The 12,561-nt window shown below is 36.7% G+C and overlaps 1 protein-coding gene across 25 annotated transcripts in view; it reads right to left on the reverse strand.

The window, feature by feature from the left end:
* Positions 1 to 12,561, reverse strand: part of PDE4D (phosphodiesterase 4D) — a 1,385,565-nt gene that overhangs the window by 191,643 nt on the left and 1,181,361 nt on the right. For 24 of the 25 annotated variants that reach the window (XM_077897892.1, XM_077897888.1, XM_077897887.1 and 21 more), the window contains 2 exons: positions 5,279 to 5,352; positions 808 to 857 (listed from right to left, as the gene is read on the reverse strand). In XM_077897892.1, the coding sequence (XP_077754018.1) occupies positions 808 to 857; positions 5,279 to 5,352 (124 nt within the window). Of the gene's footprint in view, positions 1 to 807; positions 858 to 5,278; positions 5,355 to 12,561 lie in introns of those variants that run through there. The other variant, XM_077897919.1, reaches the window with a different exon arrangement.

A 12,561-nucleotide genomic window follows, 5' to 3' on the forward strand; every position in this document is an offset into this window, starting at 1 on the left:
GAGACTATGTTAATTTTCTTCTGGTAATAATTTTAGAAAACATAGGTTTTCTTTTCCAGGCAATTATTTTAATGAATCAATTGGGGTTTCAAGAAATGATTAAATGAGTTCAATTTGGTTTCAGGTTCAGCAAAATGAGATCATTTGTTCTGTTTTTGGTTCAGCTGAGGTCAAGCCTGGTGTTCAAAATAGACTAATAGGATATTTTTTTTTTTTTTTTGCACTTTATGTCCCTCATCCTGCCTTCCCCTTCTCTTCCCCAAACATCTGTTCTTTTGATCTCACTGAACTGTGCTGTGTTGTATAATTACTTCTCCTCTCCCCTCCCAAAGCAAATTTATTCTCAATTCTAAGTCCAAATCAGGACTACTGAAATAGGGTTCCCTCCTACACACAACTGGGATATCATTTAACCAGGAAGGTCCCTTTTATTTATGCTTTCACTTTCATTAAACCCAAGTACCACACATTGATATCATGCTGGTAGCATAAGCCTGGGAACAACACGGTCAACATTTGGAAGGTAACTCTATCTCTTGAAATGCAAATGCCCAGAGCAATATTAAACTCAGTACAAGCACAGACTTAAACGGTTTTTAAAAATGGCACATCAGTAAAGATTTCCCAAGTACGAGCTTAAACGGACAACTTGTGGGCTCAACGAGAGACATGATAATAGAGAGAACAAGGACCGATTTCTTTAAAACTACAGAATTGCAGTATAAAATTGGTCAGTCTTATGTTGAACCTTGGAAGACATGGTTTTTTTCCAGACAGAGGAAGAGGAAGCTACTAGATCTTCCTTACCTGTAATGGTGGCTTTGTTGATGGATGGTTGGTTGCACATGGGTGATCTTCTGACAAAGAGAGAAAAGTACAGCAGTAAATATGTGGTGCATATTAATTTGAGGAGCCACGGAGTCATTTCAGATATGTCATTTTAATCTAAAGAATGATTTTTAAGCTAGGACATGCAAATAGAAATTTCTTTCAGACTAGCCAGTTAAGTTCCCAGGCACCTTTTACACTATAGTTCAGATCACATATGTCAAAAATGAAAACAATTATATCTCATAGTGACAGACTTTGGGGCAAATGAAGCTGAAGTGAATGTCAAGGGACATGATAGAGGAGGAAGTTCTTATTGATTGACTACGTTCAACTAAACTGGGGCTTACAGAGCAAACACAGACTTCATGCGTTTGAAAACAGTCAATTGGGGATCCCTGGGTGGCGCAGCGGTTTGGCGCCTGCCTTTGGCCCAGGGCCCGATCCTGGAGACCCAGGATCGAATCCCACGTCGGGCTCCCAGTGCATGGAGCCTGTTTCTCCCTCTGCCTGTGTCTCTGCCTCTCTCTCTCTCTCTCTCTCTCTCTCTGTGTGTGTGACTATCATAAATAAATAAAAATTAAAAAAAAAAAAAAAGAAAAGAAAAACAGTCAATCTACAAGTAGTTTCACAAATACTGTGGTGAGAAACTCTTATTTTGGGCACAAGTTCTCAGAAGTGAATGACTCCTTGTAAACTGTATTACAATTAGAGAAGCTATTTAAACCCTTTCCTTTCTTTTTCTGCACATTGAGAAACATCTCTGATGCACGTTAGAGAGGTATAGTAATGCTTTGTCCAAATAGATGCAATAGAAATACCACACTTTAGAAACACTATACACTAAAGGTACTTGAATAGATTCTATCTTGTATTCTCTAAGTTTTCAGATGTTTCCCAAGTTTCACAAGATGATTATAACTCCCTTGACCTATAAAACCCTGTTATAAAACTAACTTGTATTCTCTACAGAATCCAGAACAATCTATCCGGCATTCGGTCAATGCTTAATAAATTATGTTGAAAAGAATATCATTTATGGAATATAACTTTATAAAGTTGATACTTATAGTTGGAAGCTCTTAAGATACTGCATAGTGATCTTTAACACTTAAGCAACACTTACCAAATACTTAACGATCTGTGGGACACTGTGCTAAATGGGTACTTTAGATGAATCATCTACTTTGATCCCCAAAAGAAACCTTAAGGCAGGTAATCTCATTGTTTGAATTTTACCAGTGAGGAAAACGAAGCTTTGGGAAGGCGAATCACTCATTCAGGGTAAGAGAGCTGAGATTTTTAACTACAACCATTCAGGGCCAGTTCTAGGGCCAGCGATCTGCTACACTGCCTTATTTTGAGGATGTTTTGGGGAAACTGGACTAACAGCCATGCATCTGTGCAAATGCCAGGCCCTTGCAAAGTCCTGTTCACATCTGCTCTCCTGAGATGACAAATCTCCTACTTGGGGACTGCAATCTAGTCCTCTGTAAATTCTCACTGCCTTATTTCCAGTCAGTATCTGCTCTGCCTCACTGCTCTTACGTTTATTGATGTCAGTTTGGGATTGAAGTTTTGCATTTTACTGGAAATGCACCAAAATTCGACTATCAAATTATTTTAGTATTTTTTCTTTTTTAGTAAATGAAATGAGGAACTTTGAAACTTGCTAAATGCTTCATAAAACAGAAAGGTTAATGCTTTAAATTGCTACCCTGAACTAGATCTGATCTCTATATAGTTATCTTGCTGAGAGTTTATTATTTAAATAATTTATATCTTACTGTGGTTCTTGCTCTGTGGAAAATTTAGAAAGCGTTTTATCTGAAAACAGTATCAAATAAATAGTTTTAAACTTTTCTACTGTTTTGGGAAACCAAATTATTAACTTGTTATGTATTATTTTCTCTAAATATCAATCCAACAGCTGGGGAACTTGATATTTCAACAAATAATGACAAGGAGAAAATATTAATCATTTGATCCATGGTTACAGTGATAAATGAATAATGAAGAATGAGCCAGAACCCACTCTGGAACTGGAAATCTCAAAGGCATGAAAGAGCAAGGTGATAGGAACCAATAGTAGGCTAGCAAAGTGAGCTATGCACATTTGAGTACCCACAAGGGCTAGGCTTCACATGCATTCTTCCCGGACAGACTCCTTTCCTGGAGCAAACAAAAAGGGTAGATTGTGCAAGATAGCACATGCCTTCCATGAAATCCATGGGTAAGCTTGGAAATGTTTTAGTGGCACTGTAAGCGTCCAGCTGGGAAAATTCTGATTCCCTCATGGTCATCATGTGACAGGCCGGAGTTAGAACCATTTCACTGTCACTGAACACAGCAGAGTTTAGCCATGTGTAGATTGAATCTTACTATTCTGATATCTGAAGAGGTTGGTTTGATGTGAATCAGTAAAGGAGGAACGAATCTGTATTAACCACAAGAGAGACCACAAAGGCTTTTATTTAGAGTCTATCAGCTAATACTGTTTGGTTAGAGGTCACTGGGCATACAGTAAGTCAAATTTAGGCATCAGCTATGGGTTTCCATCCTCCTCTAGCTACTCTTTTCCACTTTAATCTGCTTTGTCCTTATAAATCAGGTGAAAACTTCTGTCTTGCCAGGAATGGGCTTTACATCATCTCTTTAGAGACAGAAGGCCAGTCTGATGCCTTCACACCTTTCTGGTCAACTGCTTGCCTGCCACAGGTTTAGATGCTGACACCCAAGTGACCATGTCTGAAGGAAGTGTAAGTGCATTATATAGTTTCCTGTTTGCCTTTTAAAGATCTTGACTGAATTTCCTGGATAATATTAGAGACCAAAAACTTTGGGAGTGACACCAGGTAATCTCATGCATCCTGTGGGGCTGAGACTCTCCAAAGAGGAGGAGGCCTTACCTATGAGTTACCAAAAGTTGAAAGCCCCATGGGGCTGTTGAACTCAGTGTGATATTTTATGGCCATGGAGCACAGAAGACATGTTTGGTAATGAACAAACACCTCAAGTATACCCTCAGATTCCACATGCTACGTTATCCTTCACTCTTCCAGCCAACAAGCACATGCAGAGTGGTTTCTCTGTGCTGGGTATTACAGCTAGACACCAGGAGTGCACATGGGAACCAGATATAAGCCCTGCTCACTGCACACTGACATCTTAAGGGGCATTCAGACAAGTCGGCAGGCACCTGGAGTAGAGAGCCATCTCTACTAACATAGCAGTTAGGGGCAGGATGCCACCAGACAGGAATGGTAGGGCATACCATTAAGTTTGGGACCGGTGGCCATGTGTGTATGTTGGGTGTTAGTCAGGGATGATGGCCCCAAATAAATTATATTTAAGCTGCACCCTAAAGTATGAATTACAGTTAGCCCAGTGGATGGAGTGGGGGTGGGGTGGGGAGGAGAAGGTGAGAAACGTTCAGACTGAGGAAACAGGACTGCAAAAATTCATTACCTGGAAAAAAGTGACAAAGGACTGACACTTCTGGGTTTCATTCGAATTATTTGCATCGTGGCATTCATATTGATCTTTTTAGAAACCTTTTCTATCACAGGAAATGCATGGATAATGGCCAAGCTTTTTTTTTTTTTATTGTGGAACATGTGAATTTTGGAGGCAAATTACATTACTAGGGGATGGGAAATTCAGATTTTTCATTCTTTTATACATTTAGATAAGTTATAATTCCGAATAAATTTTTAGTCACTGTCCTCTTAATATTGAGTTTAAAAATGTTTTTTTCTGGAAAATTCTTTGGAGTTGAAATTTTAATCACTTGTTATTATTAATAATACATTGTCAAAATAAGGAATATTTGAATATTTAGTTTTCCACTTAACTGTGAAAAATTGTTTTCCCTTTTGAGATTTTTCGCCTTTATCAGCACTTCCAAATAATAATCAAGTCCCATAGCAGCTTTCCTTCCTTCAAATGCTTTCTCTGTTATCACAGAAATCACAATGTTAATAATTGCCCCATGACGCTCCGGATCTGAGATTCAGTAACAGCAATAGAATCAAAGACCTTTGGTAAGATATGATGCCTCTCCAACTAATTGTTATCTTAGAATTAAGAGGATGACTTTGGATTGACTTTAAGTCTTGATGAGATTCTTTGTCCATAATTAATTTATGAAGTAAGCCAAAACTATAAAGTTACCCTGAGTGTAAATAATTGGGCATAGGACTGATTATGCCAGAGGATTTCTGACAGATGCAATCACCGTATTTATTTCTCCTACTACTTCACTTCTGATATTAGAACCATCACTACAAGGTATTTATAGAAAATTAACAGGACATCTTATGACTTAGTGTAAATGGTTAGACAACATGGCAACGACTCCAAGAAATCTAATATATTGCCCTGAGTTCAATCAACGGAGAAGACACCGTCTAAAAGTTCAGCAAGAAGGAGTGGGGAAAGGATAACTTACTTGCTAGGTGCTCGATCTTGCAAATTAGTTAATGCAGCAAAGTTGTTTCGTACAGTTCGCAGGCTGGCCAAGACCTACAACAAAAAGGGATTCTTTAAGCCACTTGGAGCATGGCCATCTTTCGTGCAATTTAAGATGGTTTGATGATTTAAAAAGTAGTCTGTTAAAGTGAAAACTTGATATTGCTTGTAATCTAGTTTTATATGCCACTAAAAAATCTTTGAGCCCTCAGTGAAGTTTATACGTATCTATTTGAAATCTAGGAGGCCAGACAGCAAAGATTTTCCAGATATTTCTCTTCATTGTTTATGAATATGATGACAGTAGCAGTAGTTTCTACAACATTACTGGATTCCTCAGCCACCAGAACAATATCCCAGGCAGAACACATAGAAGGCTGTTGCATTTTATGCAGATTATATTAGTATAATATAAAATAATAAACTCTTGCTTTAAGGGTTTTAAATATATATATATATATATATTCCCGAGTTCTCTTCAAATATTCATCAAGAATGTCAGACTTTCAAAGTCAGAGAGCTAGGTGAATTTTTAATTGTTTTTTCATCTTTGCTACACGGTTTTCTAAGAGAAATTATTTTCTTTATAAAGGTTATCTGAATCATTAATTGTAATATTCTTAGGGATGTATCTTCACATAAAAAGGGACCCCCCTCTCAATGTCTCAATGTGCACAGAGCTGGTCCATAGAAGATACTAAAAAAAAAAAAAAGGTGTTGAATAAATGAATACATAGACACAACATACCAATATGTCCCTCTATCCCTGAAGATCCTTCTTTTTCTAATTCCAGTGCAAAACTAGAAGGTGGCAAAAGGATTGGAAGTAAAACTAGGATAGAAAATTTACAGTGGCTTTACTTGCCTTCCTTTCCACTAGAATGTACAAGTGTCCCCCAGGGTGGAACCTATATTAGGTGCGACTCTAGGTAATCCAGGTGACAGCCAGAATGTGAAGTTTCACTAAAACACAGATTTCAAATGTCCTAGTAGGTACTACATAACAGGCCAGGCTGCCTGGCTCTGTAATGTATTCGGTGTGTGAACTTAGACAAGTTATATAATCTCTGTGTGCCTCAGTTTCCTTTTCTACCACCAAGGATAGTGATAGCTGTCTCTGAGGGTTGTTGTGAAGATGATATGAAATGACAGCATAAGTGCCAAGGACAGTGCCTGGCAAACAGAAAAACTCAGCGAACATTAGCCCATTATGGCAACACACCAACAGATTAATGATTTGGCACATGCATGGGGAGTTTACTCAATGCCTATCACTGGTAACAGAGGGGGGAGGAATTTTTATAATTTATAAAAATATATAAAGCAAATTTATAATTGCCCCAAGTGTTCCAGAACTCTATCGAGAATGTTTTCATTGGGCACTGACTTAGACTAAAGTCAGTTAAATGTCTTTCTTTTCTTTTCTTTTTTCTTTTTCTTTCTTTCTTTCTTTCTTTCTTTCTTTCTTTCTTTCTTTCTTTCTTTCTTTCTTTCTCTTCTTTCTTTTTCTTTCTTTCTTCTTTCATAAATGGTTTCCTAAGGCAAAAATGTCTCAGACATTTCTGAAACTGGCATTAATTCTTATAAGTCACTGGGGTGCTGTTTATGCCCTGGGACAGTGACCTACAGCATTATCCCCTGAAGGAATTAACGGTGCTTCCTGAGGTGCCAACCATGATTAATTCAGTCACTGGAAAAACCTGGCTCATTATCACATATAAACTCACGGCACTGAAAGGTCATGCTGCCTATGACGGTGTATTCAAATAGCCAACTGTTGACATCAGAGCCCGCTGTCTTTCACTAGGCATGAAATCTTGAATGATGCAGAAAATAAGTCTGATAAATGATCCCCTGTCATTAAATCAGGCAGGCCTAATTTGTGCTTTAAGAACTGAAAATCAAATACACTAATACAACATTTTAAATAAGATCATTGCACTACCCCAATGCTCCTTTTTCTAGGCAAAATTTTAACCTCAGAGTTCTGAGGACTTTATTCTAATAAATTATAGTAAGTGCACTGCATTTGACACCTAGGTAAACAGAAATAGTGCTGCAGGTAATTCAATGCTCTACGCGCATTTGAAAGGAAACCTTAGTTCATGAAAGATATACTATAATCGCTTTTCTGTAAAATGGCTTTTGACTGTACTAATAAAGATATGAAATCAGATGATTTTGTTTCAGTTTTTAACTTAAACTTAATGTATGTCTTTTGCACAATCTGTATCTTCACATGGTACAGAATTTAAACAGAACAAAAGGGCAGAATGTAGAATGTATCCCCCTCATTAAAAAAGACAAAAAACAAAATTAATTTTTATTTGTGAGAAGAGGGCAAGGTAGATGAAATCAGGGAGGTATGCCCAGGGGAATTTAAAAAATATTGGTACTAATTTATTTATTTATTTATTTATTTATTTATTTATTTATACTATTCTATTTAACTATTTTAGTGTTCTTTATATTTTAGATAGTCACTAGATATATTCTCTTGAATGTATACGAAGTACTCTGGCTGTCTCCTCTGCGGACTTTTAGGTTGTCTCCTAAAGTTTGCTTTTACAAACGCTCCTGTAGTAAGTGTGTAAATCCATCATGCCTTATGTGTGCAAGTATTAGACCACTGTTTCTGTGATAGGACAATTAATACTTTATAAGTTTTATATTAAAGATTATTATATCCTGCACTATGGCACACATATGATCATGGCAGAAACATAAATAAAAGTTCCAGACAGAGGTGTCTGGGGGGCTCAGTTGGTTAAAGACTCTTGCTTTCAGCACAGGTCCTGATCTCAGAGCAGAGGGATCGAGCCCTGTGAGGGGCTCAGCTCAGCACAGAGTAGACTTGGGATCTTTCCTCTGGCTTGAGCATCTGCATCCCCTTTCTCTCAAACAAATAAATAAAAGTAAATCTTAAAAAAAAAGTTTCAGAGAAATATTATGGAAAGCACTGCCCTAGATTTAGTTGATTGATTCTAGGTGCTACATCACCAATGCACTTGGGGTAGTCTTTAACGCTCCCACTTGTCTTGCACCAGAGTGAGGAATCTGGTACCACACAGGCTGTGGGACAGACCTGGAAACAGTTTTACTCAAGCACTCGAGTCAGGATTCAATCATTCTCTGCTTTTGTTTTAGGACAGTTCTCACTACCCTTGAATTCAACCTTTTAAGCACCTTAGTCAGGGCTCCAATGCTCCTATACTTCTCTCCACTCCTTAATGCTTGTTAACCAAAAAGAACCTTGTGGTTTTCCCTTACATAGCTCAATGGTTAGAAAATTAAGGCCGTTTCTTTTTCTTCGGCCACTCTAAGCAAAAGTGTAATCGGTCAAGGTAAAAAATACGTTTGAAATGATGAGAAATATATGCACTTCAGGAAAGAAATTATGATGGTGCCATGGAACACTTTTGCAGAGATGGATCACGTACTGGCCGAGGAAAAGGATTAAGTGTTATTTACACACACCAATCTCAGCTTTTCTTAAATACTTTTAAACACTTATTAACCAATAGGATTCACTGAAAATAGCAGAAAAATGTGGGCTTCATTAAAAAGTCAAACAACTGAACGTTGTAGATTAGAAGGTATCCTTCAGTCCTAATGATTACTTGGAAATATTTAAAAAGGAGGTTGCTGTAAACAAGCAAAAAAGATGAGGCAACAAGGTTCTCCTTAAAACCCCCTGCCTAAAAAAGTAACGAAGAATTTTGAGGATTGTTTTTCATTCCAAGTACATTTCGTGTCACTAGAGGGCGCTAAAACACAGACCAACGACTGCCTCTGGCGGTGTATGTGTGGGGTGGGGAGTGGTGGTGAAGAATTCCTTGCCTTGGTTTTACTTCCAGAAAACAACAAACAAGACAACCAAACAATAACAACAACAACAAAACCTGCAGTCAAATTATGATTAAGGTCATTTTGATAGAAAACTTTCCAAGTGATGTTTTGGTTAAACCGTATGAAATTGCTCTTCTCGTTTGCCAACAAAGGTTGAGTATTGATGATTTCATACAGTTCAATTTAAAGAGCACTGATTTCTAGAGGATGCTAGCTGTAACTTATTTTAATGAAAGATCAAGGAAAAACTAACAGAAGCAACTGAACCGTGAGGACTAGCCTCTTTCAGAGCCCAGCAGGGAGCGCCCAGTGGCTTCCTCAAGCCTGGGAGGCAGACAGGCCACAAAGTGGCTGCTGCTGGGTGAAATGGGGCAGGGCCCCTTGGGAGCATTAAAAAAATATATTGACAATGTTGTCTTACCAAAGGAATAGTAGTATTCTATAGTGTTAATGATTAGTACTTTTTAAAATATATATATATAAACTTATCCCAGGTGCTGTATTTTGATTAGAGAAATTTGAAATGCCTCATCTGTTCCTACCCTATAGATTTAAATCCGGCAATATCTCGGTCTGAATAAACATGAGGGTTCTCCAGGGATCCAAGAAAATAGTTGGGCATTTTCTGTCTCTTGTTTAGTCAAATATTCCACTTCTTTAAACATTCCATACTTCAAGATGAGAATTCTAACTAACTGGTAGTTTCACAAGGTAGTACCAGATATCTTGGTGGATGTGGCCAGAGGCAACTGATTACAAAGCAGAGTTTCCTTCATTTCATCAGTGTTGTGACTTGTTGGTGTTCTTAGTCCCCCTAAAGAACTCTGGCCAAACTGTCACTATACTTTCAGGAGGAAAGGGCCAATTGTGGAGTGGCATGACATGGCATGGCATTAGGATTCCTTTTAACACCTAGCTTTTGTGCCTAAGGAAATTCCCACATCAGAAGATTTCAATAAAAACACAGAATATGTCAAAATGGAACTAAATCACATCTATAAAGATGTCATTTTTTGAGGACCAAAAGGATTCTGACCTTAGAGAGGAAGCATAAGAAATTAGAAGCGGCAAACAGTTTAGGTTAAGTATTAGCAAGAATTTCTTACTCTGACAATGCTGTAGATACAAGGACTCAACCTGAAGCAGTGTTCTAGGACCCTTTCTGAAGATTACAACTATCCCAGATGGGTGGGGGTTCAGCCCTGTGATCAAATTGGATGTCTTTCTAAATTCTCTTATAACAAGATTTTGTTCTCTTAGCTTCACAGGAAACCATGACTGGGGGAAAAAAAAAACAAAACAAGAAGAGATCCTTTCATATATTAGAAAGGCACTCAGGCATAAAGAAATAAATTCTCAAGTGGAGGCAGATGAGGTGGCTTTGGGAGACTTCTGACCACTTTAGATAGTGTGAGGCCAGTTATTAAGAATCATGGGAAAGAAAATACACACAGAAAAAAAAAAAAACCTAGGGGGATATAAAATAAAATGTCAATATTAGTTATTTGGGGATTTGGAACTATGGGAAATTTTCATTTTCTTCCTTTTCCTTATATTTCTTTTCTATACTTTTTATGGAAAAAAATTCTATTTTGAAAGCAATGTCTTTTTTAAAAAATATTTTATTTATTAATTTTAGAGAAAATGGGAGTTGGGGGAGGGGGAGAGGGAGAGAGATCCTCAAGCAGACTCCCCACTGAGCACAGAGCCTGACAGGGAATGGGCCTCATTCTCATGACTCTGAGATTATGACCGGAGCTGAAATCAAGAGTCAGACACTTCACTGACTAAGCCAGCCAGGCACTCTCAAAAGCAGTGTGTCTTTTTAACCAGAATAATTTAGTATGAAATTCTAAACTCCAAAGCATGCTGGAGAGGAAGGGGATGATTTTTCAGCCTATTTGAACAATGTCCTGTGTGACGTGTCTAACATCAAGTCTCCTGTCCATTTATTTGCAAAAGCAACTATGGTATATTAAGCCAAATAACGTTGGTATCACTTCAAGTGATATAAACATTTCTTATTTTAAGCATTATATATAATATTTAGTATTCAATTGTGAATAGCATATCTTATATTAAAAATTTGAGGAGAAAAAAAATTTGAGGAGTTATTGGTTAAGTCAACAAAATATGCCAGCAGTGTTCAACAGGGCTTAAGAGAAGGTCGTAGACAAGTTGTTACTAGAGTAGGCCTTCTTTTTTACCTGCTTTCCCAAAGATGACCCATCGGTGGTGAAATTGCTCAGGATTTAACAGGCTTTTTATTTTTTTGATTCTAATATAGCTTTCCATATCATATACCCAAGTAAAGGCCATTTGTGCAAAATACAAAGTACTTAAAAAAAAATCTGCAGCCCCCTGGGACAATGACCACCTTTCATAAGGTGTTATGAGTTATTAAGCTAATCATAAGCAAATTCTTCTAAACACATTTTAGGATTATTTTTAGGCATCAGATATGCCTACATATTACACAGAGTTGGTTATATTCAAATTCTAATTTCAAATGAATAATTATACATATTTATTTTAATAGTTTACTAACATACACTAAATGATTTTTTACATATGTGCATATTTCTCAGTGTACTAAAATTCTGTTAGTTTTGTTGCAATTTATAAGTTTACTACAGAATATGTCTAATAATATAAAAGGCTAGATTTCCTAGGAATTTAAAGACCATTGATGGCAAAGACCAAATCAAATTTATTAATCTATTTATTGGAGAAAAGAAATCTATTTATCAAATAAAAATATTAATTATTATTTTAAAAATACTACTTGAAGTATCAGACAGATTTTTTTCATTTTTTACTATATGTTTTATATATATATACATATTTTTTTTCCTTATAACAGTATCTAGAGATTTTACTTAGAAGCAAGAATAACTACCTCAATAAACTGTATAGTTAGAATGATTGTTTCTATGCTTGGCGGTGGTTGTGTATGTTATCTTTCCTGATTTTAACTGTTCACCCAGCTCTCAGCTCTTAGAAAAGTACTAAGTATTATTGTAAATTGTAAATAGTACTAAGTACTATTGAGTACTTATGGGTACTCAATAGTAATCAACTAAAAATCCCCAAGTTTGTATGATCTTGTTACCTGAAAATATGATTAAAACTTTGAAGAGCTGTAAATGTTTTTGAACATAGAAATATAGGTACTAGAAAGAATTTATGATTTCCAGCAAAACCTAAAGCAAACAAAACCTTAACTTCTAAAAGATATGGTGGTCATATTCTATTTCTAATTGCTTGCAGGAATGAAAGAATCACTCTAATATGATGTGTTATTTATGGATTCATTAAATTTTTGGTCTAAATTATAGGAATCACAAAATTTCAGGAAATTTGAAAAGGGGAAGAATTACACATCATCCTCAACACTCAAACACTGCCATTATG

Source organism: Canis aureus, chromosome 5, assembly GCF_053574225.1.
Source record: "Canis aureus isolate CA01 chromosome 5, VMU_Caureus_v.1.0, whole genome shotgun sequence".
Lineage (NCBI taxonomy): Eukaryota > Metazoa > Chordata > Mammalia > Carnivora > Canidae > Canis > Canis aureus.